Below are 20,045 nucleotides of genomic sequence, written 5' to 3' on the forward strand. Positions count from 1 at the left end.
TCTTCCGCGAGACTCTTTTCCTGGGCATTGGGAATCTGGATATGGTCCGCTCATATCTTGTGGACATGCTTCTCTTCTGCCAGCATGAGAAGGAAGAAACCACTGGAGAGACCCTGGACATTTCTCATGTTATGTGGTCTGAACTTCTGTCTGCCATTTCTGAGCGCAAGTGCCCGATCTATGGTCCTTTCATCATGCTGCTCATTGAGAAGGCCTGGGCACATCACTATCCCAGGGCTGCGCTGGAAACTGGAGAGTTGATTTCTCATGATATCAAACGTCTGAGGAAGAAGGACAACTGGGGCACCCAGGCCCCTCGATCTGATGATCCACCTTCTGTGGCTGCCATGGAGTCCGAGGACGATGCTGAGGCCGACATGGATGAGGACTATGAGCCCTCCGGTGTGGAGCCCTCATGGGCTAAGAGGATTAGGCGCAAGATGAAGAAGCTTTTCTGCATGGAGTCTCATGGTCAGTGCATGTCTCATGTCTCTGAGAAGAAGGCCCGCAGACATCACAAGGAGCTCATGCGCCAGTTGGGTGCCACTGTTAACAGCGGATCTGAGGAGAGGATCACTGATGAGGAGGAGTGGGTTCAGCAGCATTGCCCATGGACCGATTCAGACGCCGAGCAGTTTCCGACCAACGACGGCGGTGCAGACGATCCCGCTGAGATGTGATGTTCGAGATCCTCAGCTTGCTATCACCTGGAGCCGTAGCAACGCGCTTTGCCCTTTTGGTGTCTCGCTGCCAAAGGGGGAGAGAGTTTAGGGATTTGTGTTGTTGCCGTGTTGCGAGTGTGTCTTTGTGGTTTGTGGTGTCTTTGTGTTTTCTCGTCGTTTTGCTTGGTTTGTTTTGGTGCCAGTGAGACCTAAATTCTAGACATATGGTGTGAGACATATGCTACCTTATCTTTACCTTTATTATCTATGTCTATCCAGTACTGTAGTATCTTATGAGTTGCATGCTTATCCTGTTTTATACCCTGCTCTCATGTATCGTATGCTTAGAATTGTTGGACTATAAAATATAGGGGGTGTCTTGATCCTAATGTGTGTGTCTTGCATTCCAAAGGCACTACTAACTAGGTGCACACATTCAGGGGGAGCCCGTCTATATTGTGTAGTTCTAAGTATATTTACTTTCATGTCTTTTCCCTGTGCAAATCCCTGGTTGTCATCAATCCACCAAAAAGGGGGAGATTGTTAAGGCATATATCTCTCGATGTAGTTTTGGTGATTGATGACAACATATTTGCGGACTAACCATGTGCTCTGAGCATTTCAGAGATTCATCCTTTGGCTCGAGACGATTTCTTTCCCCTCGGAGTGTTTTTCAAGACGGTGTAGCTCTTTCGTTTCTTGTTGGTGGACTAGTTTCATAGGAGTCACCGTACTATCAAGAGGGGGTCCGCTTTGGTAAGGCTAGAGTGGAATCATCACATACACTTCCGTTTCACACCCTCTGGGCCTCCCCGCGTCGTTGGAGGTTTGATTCCCTGTTGTTTGGGCAGTCTTTGGCCCCAGCGGTAGTGCCACTTGAGGGTCCTCAGCGGCAGTACCGCTGCGGTACTGGGCCACTACCGCCTCGACTCGAGGGGGCGCTTCTCGTGTCGGGTTGAGCGGCACTTGCAGCGGTAGTAGGTCCGGTAGTACCGCCCTACCACCGCGGCAGTACCGCGCTGGGCCAGTCCCTCCTCTTTCTTCAAGCCCTCCCAGGCTGGGCGGTAGTACCGCAAGGGGGAGCGGTAGTACCGCTGGGTCCAGCGGTAGTACCGCTGCCCCCTGCGGTAGTACCGCCCTCTACGGGGCTATTTTGGGGGTAACGGTTGGATGGGTCCTTTTGTATAAAAGGGGGTCCCCTTCTTCCTCGTTGACTCACCTCTTCCCCCATAAGCTCCATTAATGTTGCAAGCTCCATTTTTGCCCGATCTCCCTCCCTAGCCAATCATACTTGTTGATTTGCTCAGGAGTGGTTGAGAAGGCCCCGATCTACACTTCCACCAAGAGAAATTTGATTCCACCACCAATCCCTAGCGGATCTTGTTACTCTTGGGTGTTTGAGCACCCTAGACGGTTGAGGTCACCACGGAGCCATAGTCCATTGTGGTGAAGCTTCATGGTGTTGTTGGGAGCCTCCGATTGAGTTGTGGAGTTTGCCCCAACCTTGTTTGTAAAGGTCCGGTCGCCGCCTCCAAGGGCACCAATAGTGGAATCACGGCATCTCGCATTGTGTGGGGGCGTGAGGAGAATACGGTGGCCCTAGTGGCTTCTTGGGGAGCATTGTGCTTCCACACCGCTCTAACAGAGACGTACTTTCCCTCAAAAGGAAGGAACTTCGGTAACACATCCTCGTCTTCACCGGGTCCACTCTTGGTTATCTCTTACCTTTACTTGTGCAAACTTATTAGTGTTACTTCTCTTGCTTGCTTGTGTGTTCGTTGTTGTTGCATCATATAGGTTGCTCACCTAGTTGCACATCTAGACAACCTACTTTGATGCAAAGTTTAATTTGGTAAAGAAAAGCTAAAAATTGTTAGTTGCCTATTCACCCCCCCTCTAGTCAACCATATCGATCCTTTCAGTTTGTATAAAATTTATCGGTTATGCGGTTTGTATATTACAGTGTTATTTTCACATAAGTTACTGGGGTATATTTTTCAAAAAAAAATTGCCTCCTTGGTCAAGGTTACCGTAGTGTTTGTAGGTAAGTTATCGTGTATGCGGTTCGTATATTATTGTGTTATTTTCACATAAATTATCGGTGGTATATGTTTGAACAATTTTTCCGTCCTTGGTCAAAGTTATCGCCGTGTTTGTATGTAAGTTATTGGGTATGCGATTTGTATGTTACCGTGAAATATTCACATATTACCTCGGGTAAGTTTTTCAACAACTTTTTTCTTATAAAAATTAACATGGTGTTTGTATGTAAGTTAGTGGTTGTGCGGTGCTTAGATTACCATGTTATTTGCATAGATATTACCAGGGTATGTTTGAAAAAAAATTCCCTTGGTCAATATTACCGCCGTACTTATATATAAGTTATGATATTTTCACATATTTCTAGTGGGTTTTTTCTACAACTATTTTTTCCGGGTCAAAGTTCTTAGGTACAAAGACTCAAGATCATAAAACTAGCAATAAAATAATTGTTTGCTTTGTTTTTTAGAAACATTTATAACTTTATTCGTACTCATAACATTGCAACTACACTGAAATGGACCTAAGATCCAATAAAATACAAAGTAACTCATATGCCTAAAAATTACAACAAATCTCTTGAAAATGCCTTCTTCGCGGCGTCAATCACTGGTCGAAGAAATACTCCAAAGACTTCAGTAAAGAGGCTCCAATTGAACTGGAGCAATGATGTTGTCACTCTTTCACCTGCACGAACTTTACAAATAATGATTTTTAAAAGCACCTTGAGTTGCCCATCCAAAGAGATGGAAAGCCTTGATCGATGAACGTACTTGGGTCGGGGATGATCCCCTAGATGTGTAGGCCATCAAATCACTATATTTTCACCATGTTGTCGATGAAAGATTTCAATTTCACAAAGAATCAAACCAACAAAAAGGCTTGACACAACAACATAAGCAAATCAGATCAACGAGTGAAAATTTATTCTCACAAAACTATGATAATCACTAGATGATGACGAAGAACATAGAGATCTTGAAGATACGAGGTCCCCCACCTCTCAGCACCAAGATGGCAGCCGGAGGCGAGGGGACCTAAATTTCTCACATGGCAACAACGGCGACACAAGAAACCCTTATTGTTTGTTTAGTTTCTTTTGCAGGGTAGTTGTTTGTTTATAGTATGGTTGTTTGGCTGAAGCAAGGGCCCTCATCTAGCCTTCCCACGTGCATAAAAAGACGTCAGTAGAAACTTGAGCCCAAAATGGTGAACGCAGCTTTGGTGCCTTAAAGGCACCTGCCTTTGGGTCACTGACATGTGGGCCAGCCACCTATTAGGCCCACATGTCATAGACACAAAGGTAGGTGCCTTAAGGCATCGAAGCATCGTCCCAAAATGGTAGATGGCTGTTGTAAAACAATTACCAGATTGGCCGAAACTTTTACCAACAAAAACGATCAAACGCACGGTGACATTCCTGTGTACTAATATGACTAAGAGATCAATAGTTTGGTTTTCTAACTCCAACAAAAGCCCAAACGCCGGTGAGTTAGTTGCAGGGTTGAGCTCGCTTCCTAGCTACCGGTGTTCGACACCCACTATGCTATTTTTCATCATTTTTATCCTCTGCTGTGGACAGATGGGAGCATTAGGTGCGGATAACCACAGCCGCCAGATGCGGATCGGACGGAGTTGCATGGGTTCGGTACTTCCACCAAGAAGATGTGGTGTGCCACTTAGATTTCCCTTTTAAAAGATATGTTTTCTGAAATTCTACACCATAATTTATAAGTTAATGAATTTTTAGAATATACTACTTTTAAAACAAGAATATATACATTTAAATCAAACATTTATAAAAAATTGACCGCCTTTCAAATTTGTTGAATATTTTTAAAATTTATTAAAAAAAATTAATTATAAAAATCTACTTTTTCATATTTTATTTCATTTATCTAAACCGAATATAACATTTTTGCATCTAAAATAAAAAATTACAATAGATTCTGGAATAAAAATGGGTCCGGACCATTTTTACTCCACGGTGACCGATCCTGGGATTTTGGCCAGCCCAGCACAGCGCCGCATCCGCGTTTACTCGCTATACCGCGCCTTATGTTACAGGATAGGAGCTCTACTTTCTAAGCTTGAACATTTTTACAGGATATGAGTGTGCAAAAATATAAAATAAAGAGAAAACCTAAGAAAAAAGCCAATGCAATATCAGTGAAAACACCTATTTGAAAACCACAGGGACAAACCTTGTGGGCGCTAAATTATTGCGCTGGCCCAAAATAGTCGGCTGCAGGCGAGCTATAATAAAAATCAGTACTGGCGACGTATATCCTCTGCAATAGTTGCTCAATAAAAAATGCCCCTGCAATATTTCAAAGTCCCACACTCTATAGTGGGTCGGCCCAGTTTCTCTGTTTGCTTTTGCAGGTTTTTCGGTGTTCACATTCGTGTTTTTTGGTGTTCGCGTTTCCCTTTTTTTGTTGCCTCTTTTTTCTTCTTTCTTTTTCCTCCCCATTTTGGATTTTACTATTTTTTATTTTCCTGCACTTTCGTTGGAAAAGTCAAAACTTATAAATTTGAAAACATTTCTTTAAAATTGTTGAACTTTTTCAAAGCACAAGAAGATTTTTTTTAATTATTCAACTTTTTAAATATCCGTCAATATTTTGTGATTTTGTGATTTTTTAATATATTTTTATTAATGAAAGCTTTTAAAAAAATTATCAACATTCTTTAAATGCACAACATTATCAGAAATATGTTATTTTTAAAATCTACGCCATAATTTAAAGGTTCATGAATTTTGAGAATATAAAGATTTTTTAAACAAGAAAATATTTTATTGAAGTCGAACATTAGTAAAAATTTGACCACCTTTAAATTTTTGAATATTTTGAAACTTTACAAATTATTTTAAAATTTAATGATAAAACTATATTTTAGTATTTTATTTCATTTATCTAAACCGAATATAACAATTTTTTATCTGAAATAAAAAATTCCAATAGACTGAAATAAAAATGGCCCCGGGCAATCTTTGGTCCACGGTGAGCGGTACCTGGGATTTTGGCTAGCCCAGCACAGCGCCGCATCCGCGTTTACTCGCTATCCCACGCCTTATACTACAGGATAGGAGCTCTACTTTCTAAGCTTGAACATTTTTATTTTGTCAAAACAAGCAAACCCTCAAAACAAATGTGAACGAAGAAGTAGGGACGTTGTAGTTGTACTTCTGTTCGACAGGTCTGGAACTTAGGAGATCGCCTTAATTAGGGCTATGATCGCCGTTAATTTTTCTCTCCAAACCGGGCGTCCACCCATGTTCGACAGGTCTGGAACTCAGAAATGAAGATCATCAAAGCCATTTCTACCGTGCGGCACCACTTTGACGACATCCTGCCCTTGTGCTAATCCTTGCCCAAAGAACAGTAGTAGAGTACATCTGACCTCAACACTTAGCAGAGATTAGCACCATGGATAAATATGGACCTCGAGAGACAGGAGCAACAACAGAATGGGAAACCACACACAGAGATCCAGAGCCGAGCCCTGCATCTGCTGCTCGATTTTGGGTTCTTCTTCTAGTGTGATGATTTGCTCAAGAGCATACACGCATCAGAGTAGCGCTATGATCCAAACTCCTTGAAAATCTTGTGGTGCACATCGATGGCTTATCGTGTCGGCAGGAAGGCCACAGGCCAAAAGCTTTCCGGCCATGCTGCATAATGCACAGATACAGAACAGCAAAATCATACACTGTTTCAGGTGCCAAACCTCTCGATAAGCAGCCAACAATCTCGGAAAGCAAATGACCCAGTTCACACAAGTTCATGTAAATTTCCTCTTGCTTTCTTCCATTAGGCATCTAATTAATCGATACTATAGCAAAATAGCAGAGGCAGCAACTCGTGGATGATACACAAGTAAGAAGACAGAAAGATGGCAAAAATTATCAGTCTATTTCCCGTGGATTACATGATGATATGATGATGATGAGCTTATTCACATTATCACATAAGGCAGAGTATCAGATATTCAGAACTTGAGTGGTAGTAAAACGGAGACCAAAAATCCAATTCTATCGAGATAGTAGAAGAAGCACTTCGCAGTAGGCAGCCGCGCCGCCGCGTTAGTCCGGGAGCGGGAAGGGGGAGGGAGGTGACGCATCCGAAGCAGCAGGCGGGAGGCCGATCAGAGGCGGAGCAGCGTGTCGCAGCGCCAGTCCATCTCGTCGGCGGCGGCCGCGGGGTCCGGCAGGTTCAGATCGAAGGGCAGCGAGGACGAGGAGGGGCGCGGCGGCGCGGCGGCCTCGTCTGCGGCCGCGGCGGCGCCCCCCGACGCGCCGTCCTCGCACACCGCGGACGAGGAGGAGCCGCAGTAGCTGCGGCAGTCCTCCTCGATGGCCGGGGCGCCGATCGCGGCGGCGCGGAAGAGGACGCTGGTGGGCGGGACGTTCCCGCCGCTCCAGGACTCGATCGTGCTGCTGTGGCTGGACGTGGCCGCCGCGGCCATCGTCGCCGGCGCGGCGACGGGGGCGGGGGGCGGCGCGCGCGGCGGCGCCGCGGCGGGGGAGGCGGGGAAGTTGGTGCGCGCGGCGGCGCCGCGGAGGTTCCGGGCGGCGGCGTCGTAGGCGCGCGCGGCGGCCTCGGCGGAGTCGAAGGTGCCGAGCCAGATCGGGGTCTTCTTGGCCGGGTCGCGGATCTCGGCCGCGTACCGGCCCGACGGGCGCCGCCGCACCCCGCGGTACCGCACCTCCTCGCCCTCCAGCCCCGGCCCCGGCGGCGGCCTCGCGCGCCGCATCGCGCCGCCTCGCCTCGCCTCCCCTCCCTCGGCGGAGCCTGGTGTGGTCTCGCTCGCCTCGTCTGGTGTGGTCTCTCTCGTCTCGCGCTCGCTCGGCCTCCTTCCCTCGGCGACTCCACCGTGCGCGCCTTGTTTGTGTGTTTGGTCGGCAGCGGGCTGGCCGGCTGACGCGGCGGGCCCGCCCACGACCGGGCGTCGCGTCGGTTTGTTTATGATTATTATTCCATTCCAATTCCAATCGACCGCGTCCACGTCCCCGTCCTCCTCGGGTCGGGTGAGGTTGGGGTTGGGGTCGGGTCGTCACCTCCCCCTCCCCGCACCGCGTTCCCGCCCGGCGTCAGCGCGACGCGTACCCCCTCTCCCGGCCGCTGGTAGACTGACCGTCTGTCTGTCTGGTGGACGGATTTTTTTTGCCCCTTTCTGTGATGGATGGATGGGTGCGGAATCGCGGTGGTGGCCACGGTCGGCAGTAGCGCCGTCGGCCACTAGCGGGGCATATTCGCCGACGCTGCCGCCTGCCCTGCCGGTGCGTGCCGTGCGGTCGATCTTGGTTGCGCCGTTTATTTTATTTATATATCTACGGGACGGGATTTTAAGCGCACGATTGGTGGATGAGATTGCTGGGAGCCGACACAGCGACACATGGTAAGCAGGCGGGTTGCGTCTGCTCTGCTGCCACACATGGAATTCTTCAGGAAATGTTTCTTCCTTCTAAACTTCATTTCTGCAATTTTGAATCCATGTATGTTTCTGCCAAAATTGCCCGAAAAAACACAAGTCCTTCTATAGTGCCCATTCATCTTGAATTCTCCCACCAAGTATCTATTCCGAACAGTTGTCAAAGGTGCATAGGCTACGGCAGTACAGCACTGAAGACAAAAGGAAAGAGCCAACGCGTCTCTGAACGTTGTGTTACACGTTTATCGCTTTTCCCGCACAAAGGGCAGGCATAACCTTGCACATGCGATGGGTCTCTCACGCTTGCCTACTTCCATCATGAGTCATGGCAGACGAACAACACTTGAGGAATAAGTTGTGACTGACGAGAGGTCAGCAGCAAGTTCACTGGTAAGGGTTGCTGAAGTTCTTGAGGAGGTCCGGGATGTCGTGCGCGAGCATGTCGTCCACGGCCTGCACCATCTTGGGCTTCATCTTCTCGAACTTGTCGATGCTGTACCCGGCCAGCACCTGCTTGAAGTGCTCCAAGTCAGGGAAGTCGCCCGCCGGAAGGTGGTACTCCCTCTGGACCTGTTTCCAATACATCTCAGGCGTCAATGGAGCAAGCACATTGTGCAGAAAGGAGGCAATTTATGAATCAAGATGCAGGCGTAACTGAAATTCATTTGGTTTCATCTTGGGACGCTGTTTTGTATGAAAGTACCTTTGCAAACTCATCTTGTAAGTTGTCAATGAGTCGATGTTGAGCCTTGGCTTTCCCCATCATTGCAGGCATTTCCTTCTTCAGCTGGCCAATTATGTAAGCATGGATCTTCGCAGCTCTAGCACGCTTCACAAACTCATTGACCTACGCATGGAAATGGTGGGCCAGTCAAATTGAAATTCTGCAGTCCATATAAGAATTGCATACACATGACACATTACTTACCCGGCGATCACAAGCCTTCTTAGGTATGTCTTTCAGGTCAGCAAGGAGATCCTCTTGCTCTTTCTCAAACAATTCCTTTCCAATTGGCCCAACAGCTGATTCATTCACAGGTTTGTCATTAAACGACCTGCAAATATTAACTTCGACGTGAGTTTCAGGTTACGATGCAAAAATATGAACACACAGTCAGTCCTACACCTGGTGCTGGATTCACAGTTTCACACTGCATTTTGGTCTTCAAGAATATACATTTTGGTACAACCTTCAGTCTCCAGAAGTAATATTACTAAAGACTTAAAGCATTATAGAGAAGAGGACTATTACCCAATGTAGACACGCATAACCTCAGGGGTGTTTAGAACTTTCCCAAGAGACCACATCAGTGCACCGTACACTCTCATAAGCTGCAGCACACATAAGGGAAAATTTTGGTTTCATATAATCATGTGTGCCGGGTTATACATAGGGAAAAAAATAGCAGGAACTTACAAGTAGATTGCAAGAAAAACATATACCTGCTGAGTGTCAACTTGGTCTGCCTTGTTCAGCACCACACGTATTTTGTCTTCATTCCCACGTAAAGAAGAAATGACACGCTTGAATTCATCACTGATATCGAGCTTGTGAGGATCAAACAATAGAAGAATAACATCGCACTTTGCAGCAAACCATGAAGTTACACCAGTGAAATCATAACTACGTTGGGTCCTTTGCTTTTCACCAGAGAGAACACCAGGAGTGTCGACAAAGGTGATATGATCCAGTAGCTTCAAAAAACAAGGCAGCTATCAGTGTCTGAAATGATTGTTTCACATGTATTAGTATCTCAATTAATGCTTACAGGATGTGGCATCTGAGAGCATTCAAACTTTGATAGGAATGCGCCCCCAAATGTTGTAAGACCATTGAAAGGCATATCAGCTTGGACTGCAATTGTATTGCCAGGGACAGTCCTTTCATCAGATCCTGACTGATGTGGGGGGAAAATATGAGAGATCAATGGGATAAATACGAGTACATTAACAATATAAGCAAATAGGGAATGCAAATTGATAAGATTTTTATGTCAAATGTCAGCCACAAATCCTGTCTCAAAAGAAAGTGCATAAATATTTTACACGTGTGTATTAAAACTCTAGCCACTAAAGGAATTTTTTAATGAAAAGTGGGATAAACAAAACAGCAGTTGTCTTCTGTGTCCCATTGTATTTCAGCAAACTACGAGCACAACACCGTCGTGATAAAAAAACTTCTCAAACTCCTGGGTTATTACCAAGTTATGTGTTTATTAACAGCTCTCATCAATTCATGCTTTTGCTGACATAGAAACAAAAGCAACTACTTCCTCCGTCCCATAATATAAGAACGTTTTTGACACTACACTAGTATAAAAAACGCTCTTATATTATGGGACGGAGGGAGTATTAAATCCTCACATCATGCTACAAAATTGATGAAGCTGGGCAGAACAGACTCTACTGTCATTGGTCCATATCTGTATGCCATCTTTGTTTCTTACAAAAGAAAGAGCTGATGTTTTCCAATCAACATAAACAATTCAGTTAACACTGAAAAGCAAGCATTCCGAGTAAATATGCTCAAGCAGTAATCATCTGAAAAATCTCTTATCCTTGCTGCATGTACATAAATATTCATGCAACACTTACCATCACAACCACAAATCTGTCAGTAGTGGGCTCTGGTCCGATATGAGCTCCTGCATTTCGAAAGGCCAATTAAAGTTGCAGTCTGATGTTATAGAGAAACGTACCACCAAAATAGATGGTGTGGCTAAAAATGAAACTCAGGTTTTCTGTATTAAATAAAGCCCCAAACCTGGGAAGTTTGATTTCAACAGGTGCTTAATGAATGTTGTTTTCCCTGTAGAATATTGACCCAAGAGCATAACCATTGGCTTCGCATCGAAGTCACTGTTCGTCTGAAATATGGAAGAATAAATGCAATGACATGAAAGTAATGACTCAATAACACAATCAGGATGAAAGAAGATGAGGTTGAGAACATTGTGATCTGTAAATCATAGGAAAACAATGGTTTAAACAGAAGTCTATACCAGCAATGGGGAGGCAAAATCATTGAACCGGTATGCAACTTCTAAAGGCTTCAGTTTTTCGATGTAGAGTCTTTTCAAGCCATCAATTACAGAAGTAACAGCAGTCAGAGGCGTTTGAATCTACAAAGCACCAAAGAAAGAGACTGCTGTGAATACATGCTCTAATTGGCAAAGACAGCTTCGATGATTCAATAAGTTACAGTGGTTTAGTTAACAACAAAGAGAGAAAAATAATATGTGCTGCAATGACAAAGTTACTGAAAATGGAAAGATTGCACATAAGTAGAGTACCTTCTTTGCTGATTTGGAACTGAACCAGCTGTTTGTAGAAGGTGCTTGCACCTGAGGGGTGCCTGAACAGAACAGAAATGATTAGCATCATAGAGGACTTTATTATCATGATTTACCGTGGGAAAAGGGGGCAGACTGATTACCATTTTCTTGTGGGCGAACTACATTCACAATAGCCATTGATCTCTAAAAAAGAAATACCCATTACAAAATACCATGTTAGTGTGAGAGGCGGTAAATTTACTTGAATGCCACAGGGTAATCTATACATTTTGTAAACTTACAGCAAGCAGTTCATCAAGACCTTTCATCACAGGAGGATCGAAGCTACTCAGATCTGCAAACACAGCCACAAGCCATCCAGCTCAAACATCACACACAGCTGAACTCAGCGGAAATAAAAACAGATGAGGCGCAGTTCACAGCCCACATCATAACAAGGTGTCACCAACCTTCACGCTTGAGACTGTCCTGGGTGATCTCATTGCCCGCTTGAGCGAGAGAAACGAGCTGCAGATTGCAACAGACGAAACCGTCAACACCGCACAGTCACATCTCACATCTCCTACTACCAGCAGCACAGACGCGACTAAACGGTGAGGGCAAAAGTGGGCAAACCTGCATCGCAGCCGCGAACTCGCCGAAGCCGAGGTACCCCTGACGCTTGGAGTCAGCAATCGCCCAGACCTTGAATCGACCGACAACGGACTAGTTAGACTCCCATCCACCAGCGGCAAAACTCGGGGTATCGGCGGCCGGTTCACTCACCTGCTTGAGGTCGGCGCGGGAGAGGCCGGACATGGCGAAGAACTTGGTGGCGTCGGCGCCCGTGACGCGCCCGTCTCCATCTGCAGGGACAGCCGGGGACGCGGCCACCGGAGAATCAGCAAAGCGTCGGCCATCCCCTCCCAATCCTTCGATTTGGGGGCGCTGGTGGTGGGAACGGCGAAGGTTGCGAGAACACGCACCTGGGTCGGCGATGGCGAACCAGTCGGCGTAGATCCTCTGGTGCTCCTTGGAGCAGCCCACGGCGGCGGCGGACCGCGCGATCTCCATCCACGGCCTCCCTCCTCGAGTCGGCGGCGGCGGCGGTGGCGGCGGGCGCGAGCAGCAGCGGCAGCAGGAGTGGACAAACGGAAACCTCACGGGGTGCGGGTGCTCGTCTCTTCTCCCCCTTTTGGGCGTGGAATGGGGAGGCATTTGAAATCGGGGACCCCCCACCCTGCCCTACCGAGCACGCGCCCCGGCGATTTTTTTCAGTTTCTTTAATGGGGCTGGACGCTCCCCTTTATTTTAGGGCTGGACCGGTGCTCGGAATTATTGTTTGGAATGAAACGGTGTTCGGCCCATATGACTAGACTACAAGGCCTGTTAGGTCAGTTGTGGGTTGTTTTTTTCTTTTCATCTGGGCTGAATGAAAACAATCAAGAAACTTCTCCCCTCTCGTTAGGGTTTTTCCTACTCTCGGCGATGGCGGCTGGCCTCCCGTAGAGACTTCTCTCCCCTACCGTTCTACCCCCTCCGGTGATCTTTGGTGTCTTGGGGCCTCGGAGTCGACGGGGGATTGGCGACGGCGCTAGGGTTCATACCGCCCGCGGATCTAAACAACCTCGGGCTAGGGCATCATGGGTTCTTCTGCGTCAAGTTCGGGAACAGCCAAATCCGATCTCGAAGCAATGATGGCGGAGCTTGGGCTTAAGGAGGATGAACTGCAGGATGTGGTGGTGGAGTAAGGCGAGCTGCCGGCGGAGGCGACCCGCTGGATGGCGATCGCCAGGGTACACTCCGACAAATCCTACAACCAATATTGGTTCTATGAGAACATGAGGGTGGCCTGGGATCTGGCGCAAGAAGTGTAGATCAGGCCGCTTGAGGGTAATCTCTATACATTGCAATTCTCTTGTCTGGGTGATTGGGAAAGAGTGATGGAAGAAGGACCGTGGAATTTTAAGGGAAAGGCGGTGGTCCTTGCACCGTGTGATGGGTTCACGAAGCCTTCATTGATTGAACTGAACAAATTGACATATGGATCCAGATCCACGTCCTACCAGACGGATACTTCCCCAAAGTAAAGGCTCTTTCATCGACAGTGGGCGAATTCATATTTACTGAACCTAAATCGCACGACTTTGAAGGTAACTTCATGCGTGTCCGGGTGAGAATTGACGTCACAAAGCCCCTCAAAAACGTTGTTTCACTTGTGATCAGAAAGAAGGACTCCCTAGAGCGAGTCATCTTCAGGGTAAACTATGAGAGATTGCCTGGTTGGTGTGTTGTGTGCGGCAATTTGGGGCATCTGTTTAAGAAATGTGGTGACGGGATTCACCCTGCGAAGGCGTTGGTGTTCAAGGATCTCAAGGCGAGCTGGTTCAGGGGACCGGGCAATGGACCGGGAGAAGGCAGTGGATCTAGGGGAGGCCGTGGCAGAGGCCGCACTGGTAGAGGTGGAGGTCGCTCGACCATGCAAAATAATCCCATGTACAACCAGGATCGTGAAAGCTCAGAGTATGATTCAGAGAAAGATGTTGCTATGGAGGAGGAAGATAAGAATAGGAAAAGGGTAGCTTCTGGGGCTGCTCTTATGATTGATCAACATTCCCCAAGCCAAGCGGTACTGGCTAAAACGATGCTCTCGCTCCCTGCACCAACTGTTCCAGCCAGTCCCTCGTCCAAACAGGAACCGAAGAGGAACAAGCCTAGTACATCTACCAGTGAAGTTGCTGCGAGTAAGGCTCTAGCCCTCAACAAAACCACCGATGCGTGATTGGCGGGCCTCCCAGTGGGGTCGCGCCCAGCGCAATGAGTCTGCTAAGTTGGAACTGCCGCGGAATTGGCAAAGCCGCAACAGTTCGTGAGCTTCGCGAATTAGCGAGGCAATTTGCCCCCTCTATCCTATGTAGTGTAGAAACACAAATAGAGGGATCGAGAGTTGAAAACTTAGCAGACACTTTAGGTTACAATAAAAGTTTTGTTGTTAGTAGTTCTGGACGAAGTGGTGGTCTTGGAATTTTCTGGAATGATGAAATAAAAGTTGAAATTACTGGTTACTCAAAGTACCATATTGATACTCTTGTTGATGGTTTGGCGGATTTGCAGGTCAGGGTGACCTTTGTGTATGGTGAAGCTCAAGTACCGGAAAGATATCATACGTGGAATACCCTACGGGGGATAGATGAAATACGGAATAGGCCATGGTCGGTAATAGGTGACTTTAATGAAGTTTTACATATCCGTGAACATGACGGAGTTAGAACCCGGAGTCAAGCTCAAGTTGAAGCGTTCAGAGAAGTGGTTGACTCATGCGGCCTGACAGATATTGAATACACTGGAACGGATTGGATGTTCGAAAAAAAGGTTGCGGGAGGCACGTATACAAGGGTGAGGCTGGATAGGTGTCTTGTAAACCCTGAGTGGCTCTTGGCCTTATCATCTACGTCCCTAACCCATTAAAACGCAGCCGGATCAGATCATTCACCAATCCTTCTCATGTTATGTGAGTTGCATGCATGCACTGCGGGTCCCAGACCTTTTAAATATGAAATGATGTGGGAGAGGGAGGATTCTTTATTCACCACTTTCAGCCACCGATGGAACATGCAACCAACGGAAACTGCGGTCTCGCTGCACGAGAAGCTCAGGAATCTTGCAGGGGACCTGTCGGCCTGGGATCGCACCCACTTTGGCTCGGTTAAAAAAGAGATCAACCAATTAAAGGCCCGCCTGGAGTACCTGCGCTCTACCCAAGGAAGATCCGGTCCGACGCATGAGGAAACAAAGGTTGTAGATAGATTGATTGAACTATTCTATCGTGAGGAAATGTTGTGGCGCCAGAGGGCACGTCTTGATTGGTTAACTCATGGGGATAAAACACTTATTTTTTCCATTTGAGGGCGAACCGACGGTGCCGGAAAAAACAGATAAAATCACTTCAACGTGCTGACGATCAAAGAGGACAGGGCAGAGATGGAAGCGTTGACCACTGAGTTTTACAAAAACTTGTACACTTCAGAAGGGGTACAAAACATGGACCGAGTACTTGATACAGTCCCAACAAAGGTCACTCCAGCTGTTAATGAGATCCTTAATGCACCATATACTCAACAGGAGGTCAAACAAGCACTGTTCCAAATGTTCCCATCAAGGCACCGGGCCCTGATGGGTTCCCGGCACATTTCTTTCAGCGGCACTGAGAGGTCTGTGGGGATGATGTGACGAAAGTAGTGCTAAAGATTGTTGAGGGAACCGAATCGGCAGCATGCATTAATGATACTGTGTTGGTCCTCATACCAAAGGTAAAAAACCCCACCTTACTATCACAGTTTCGCCTAATTAGCCTCTATAACGTGTTGTACAAGATCGCTTCCAAGGTTATTTCCAACATGCTCAAGCAAATCCTTCCAGATATAATTTCTGATGAGCAATCAGCATTTATTCCAGGCAGGTTAATCACTAATAATACAATAACTACCTATGAATGCTTGCATTTCATGAAGAGGAATAAGGCAAAGAAAAACCAGTCTTGTTCTCTGAAGCTGGACATGATGAAGGCATATGACAGGGTAGAATGGGACTATCTACGTGCCATAATGCTCAAGCTGGGATTCACAAGCAATTGGGTTGAGTTTTTTATGAGTCTTGTTACTTCAGTAAACTTCTCGGTCATGTTTAATGGGAAGAAGCTTGAGGAGTTCAAACCGTCAAGAGGGATCCGGCAAGGTGACCCGATATCTCCATATTTGTTTTTGATAGCAGCAGAGGGCCTGTCGTGCCTTTTAAAGTCAAGAGGGGAGTCATCGAATTTGAGAGGGGTGCAGGTGGCAGCTACGGCACCACGAGTTAACCATCTTCTATTCGCTGATGACAACCTACTGTTCTTCAAGGCAAATGATGTGGGTGCTACCGAGGTGAACCAAGTGCTGGAAACCTACTGTCAAGCAACAGGTCAGAGAGTAAATTACGCTAAATCATCAATATTTTTTAGCAAGGGGGTTCCGGAAAGTGTCCGAAATGAGATTAAAGGACTTCTAAACGTCCCAAATGAAACGCTGAACGAGAAATATTTGGGTATGCCGTCAGATGTCGGGACCTCGAAAAATGGTGCTTTCAAATACCTCAAAGATAGGTTGTGGAGCAAAATTCAAGGCTGGATGGAGCGGACAATGTCAATGGCAGGGATGGAAGTGTTAGTCAAAGCAGTTGCGCAAGCAATACCTGTCTTCTCAATGTCTTGTTTTAAGCTTCCAAGAGGACTTTGCGAGCACTTAAACATGTTGATCAGGAAGTTCTGGTGGGGAAGCACTAATGGGCAGCGAAAGCCTCATTGGGTATCATGGAAAGCAATGACGCAGCCTAAGAGTATTAGAGGACTGGGGTTCAAAGACTTTGAGTTGTTTAACCTCGCGATGCTGGCAAGACAAGCGTAGCGCTTGCTACAGGACCCAGAGTCTCTGAGTGCCCGTGTGCTTAAGAGCATCTACTACCCCCATACTTCGATCCTGCATGCAACGTTGGGGAGTCAGCCTAGTCAGATATGGAGGGCCATTATTGAGGGTCGGGACACCTTGAAACAAGGTTTGATCAAACGTATAGGAAATGGAGAGAGTACATACATATGGGAGGACAATTGGTTACCCCGCGAGGAAATGATGAGACCATACGGGTGTATCTCAGCTAACCCGCCTTTGAGGGTCTCCGATCTTATCGACATCACTAATGCCACATGGAATAAACAACTGCTAGATGCCACCTTCATGCCTTTTGACGTCAGTGTGATATCAAACATACCAATATGCACTATGAACATGCCGGACTTCTGGAGCTGGGCTCACGACAGGAGTGGCCAATTTACAGTTCGGTCGGCCTACAACATGCTCATCACGACGAGGAACCGACGGGAAGCATGGTTGGAGGGTTCGACTGGATCTTCATCAGCTCGAGCCGAGGAGGGGTCATGGAAATTGTTATGGAAGACGGAGGTCTCGGCAAAAGTATGTGTGTTCTTGTGGAGACTGTCGAAACAGTCGCTACCTACGGAGGATGTCAGAGCGCACCGCCATATGACAAACTCAAGCACCTACAGCTTCTACGGCACAGTGGATTCATGGCGGCATTCACTTTTGGAGTGCACCGTTTCGACATGCACATGGGCCCTGGTGGATGAGGAACTAGGGAGTACACTGGTTGCTACGACAGAAATGAGGGCGAAGAGCTGGTTGTTTAGCCTTCTTGTTGCGCTTTCACATGAAAAGTTTGTTCTCCTCTTAGTAACACTTTGGGCAATTTGGATGTCGAGAAGAAAGGCCATACACGAGGCAATCTTTCAACCCCCCCCCATGCAACACACACATTCATTACCTGCTTCATATCCGACCTGGAAGCAGTGAGAGTTCCAAAGCCTGTCCGCCAAAGGACAACAAACACTAATACGGTCAGGCAAAGACCGAAGGCTCCTCCAGCAAATTATGCCAAGATCCATGTTGATGCAACTGTACGGACACATAGAGGGGGAACGATGGTAGCTATTTGCAGGGACAGCAGTGGTATTTTCTTGGGGAGCTCAGCTTTGGTCATCGCGGGGATTTGGGACCCAAACACACTTGAGGCTATTGCATGCCGGGAGGCTATTACCCTAGCGGAAGATCTTCATATTCAGCGAATGGTTGTGGCTTCAGATTGCAAGCAGGTCATTGGTGACATAACAAGAGGATACAAAGGCTCCTATGGTTCGATCATCTCTGAAATAAAGTCCAGATCATTATCGTTCCAATGTAATTTTTCTTTTGAAGGTCGTCATGTCATAAGCTCATAAGTTAGCTAGATTTGCTTTAAGTTTAGCTTTTGGTCGTCATGTTTGGCTTAGCCAGCCTCATGACCAATCTTGTATCCCACTGAATGTGGTTTTTGAATGAATAAAGGCTATTTCCCTCAAAAAAATCCAGGCTGAATGTATGAACGGCAGAAGGGTAAAATGGCTCCCCTAACCAAAAATATAGAAAAACTTACATTCTCAAAAATAAAAATCCTTAGGAAAGGTTGGTTGCAGCATAGAGTGGAGAATCCAAACACCAAAACAAGTAGGACATAGTGGAGGCGGTTGTGAATTTTAAGGTCCCCTCAAAACTAAAAAAACTTTGCATGGTGTTTGGTGAGGAAGTCTATTCGTACATGTTTAGGCCTCCTTCAGTTCATAGGATACAAAAATAATAGGAAAATGGTTCACGTCTACACGTCGGTCCAAACTTGGGCCGGTCGCCTCACTAGCGACGCGAGCACTGTGGGGCCACACGTACCATGCGACCTGTCCAGCTGAGTCGTCCCATTTTGCTTCCTATCCTCTTGCCCTTTTTATCTCTCTGCTCCACCGCCTTCTTCTTTCTCCCGAAACGCAACTCACCTGGGAAAAGCACCCAATGCTATGGCTATGGACAAGCTGCCGTGATTTCCTTCCAGCTTGAGGCGCCACACTCAGCGACAAATCAAGGGCCACGGGAGTTGCAACCAACGGTTGGCGGAGCTTTAACCAGAAGTTGGTCAAGCTGCATCCAGCAATGCCGCCCGGCGGTGAGCTGCGATCATGTAGCACTCAGCCACGCTCTTCGATGACAAAGTTGTAACTGTGCACATTGGAGCTGCAACCGGTGTTTGGGAGAGCTGCAAGGGTTGGTTGATTTGAGATGCAATTTTTTGCTGGAACTCACCAACTATTAGTGCGGCAAAAGCTTCAACCGTTGTGTAAAGTAGCTTCAACCAGCGAAGGAGAAAGCTTCAAACTCATGGAAAAAGCTTCAATGGGTGTGGAAAAAAATCTTCAATAATAGGGAAAGCTACAACCGGCGTGAAAAAGCTTCGATCGGCGAGGGAGGAAGCTTCAACCATGGAAAAAGCTTCAATCGATGTGGAAAAAAGCTTCAAACGGTGGGAAAAGTTTCAACCAGCGTGAAAAAAGCTTCAACCGACGCAACATGTTGACGATGGTGCGAGCCGTAGGCGACGGCATGGAGGTGCTATGACGTCGATGGGTGAGCTAGGGGACAGGGTGTTGCAATCATCAATCGACGGAGGTACCAACATCCATGCCGAAGTTGCAAGCGGGGCGAGGGAGGGGCAAGAGGGGCGAGGGGAGGGGCAAGCGGGTAGGGGGAGGAAGGGGGCAAGGGCGTACGTAGCTGCGTCTGGCAGGCGACAAAGCTACGTATGAAGAGCACAGGGCGAGCGCGAGGTGGCCGGCGAACACCGTGGGCCGTCCTTTTTTTCAAGAGTGTGTGGGGAGGGAGGAAGACGGCACGCCTAGCCTGTGCGCTAATCGGGGCCCTTAAAGCGTGCTCGATCGAACACTAGGCAGCCGATCAGCCAAAATTTTGGCCGGTGAGCCGGCGCCTAGCAGTGCCAAAAAAGGCATATGAAAGTCATAGGAAATGAGATAACATGTATTTGAGATTCCATGAATAGAAAAAGGAAAGGAGATGCCCTTTAGTTCACATCATAGGATTTTTTTTCATTGAGTCTAGGTTAATGTTTATTTTCATATAGAAATCCTACAAACCAGAGGAGGCCTTAGTTTGTCATCACAATACGATCGAGTCAAGCCTTGTGATATCTACAATGTAGTTGTGGA

General features: G+C 47.1%; 2 protein-coding genes across 2 annotated transcripts; both read right to left on the reverse strand.

The window, feature by feature from the left end:
* Nucleotides 1–6,600: 6,600 nt before the first annotated feature.
* Nucleotides 6,601–7,850, reverse strand: LOC125515880 (ethylene-responsive transcription factor 3-like). Its single transcript, XM_048681371.2, has one exon. It carries the CDS (start codon nt 7,458–7,460, stop codon nt 6,852–6,854), a length of 609 nt encoding a protein of 202 aa, XP_048537328.1. The 5' UTR covers nt 7,461–7,850; the 3' UTR covers nt 6,601–6,851.
* A 369-nt stretch (nt 7,851–8,219) lies between these two features.
* On the reverse strand, nt 8,220–12,649 carry LOC125515879 (EH domain-containing protein 1-like). The gene is made up of 16 exons (XM_048681370.2): nt 12,400–12,649; nt 12,200–12,279; nt 12,050–12,118; nt 11,884–11,941; nt 11,716–11,768; nt 11,575–11,617; nt 11,432–11,493; nt 11,141–11,260; nt 10,903–11,005; nt 10,734–10,783; nt 9,908–10,036; nt 9,582–9,833; nt 9,391–9,470; nt 9,067–9,193; nt 8,842–8,985; nt 8,220–8,708 (listed from the first exon to the last, which is right to left on the reverse strand). The coding sequence occupies exons 1-16, from the start codon at nt 12,629–12,631 to the stop codon at nt 8,523–8,525; spliced, it is 1,788 nt and encodes a 595-aa protein (XP_048537327.1). The 5' UTR covers nt 12,632–12,649; the 3' UTR covers nt 8,220–8,522.
* Between the last annotated feature and the right edge of the window lie 7,396 nt (nt 12,650–20,045).

Source organism: Triticum urartu, chromosome 6A (assembly GCF_056163025.1).
Source record: "Triticum urartu cultivar PI428250 chromosome 6A, HENAU_Tu73, whole genome shotgun sequence".
In the NCBI taxonomy this organism is placed as follows: Eukaryota; Viridiplantae; Streptophyta; class Magnoliopsida; order Poales; family Poaceae; genus Triticum; species Triticum urartu.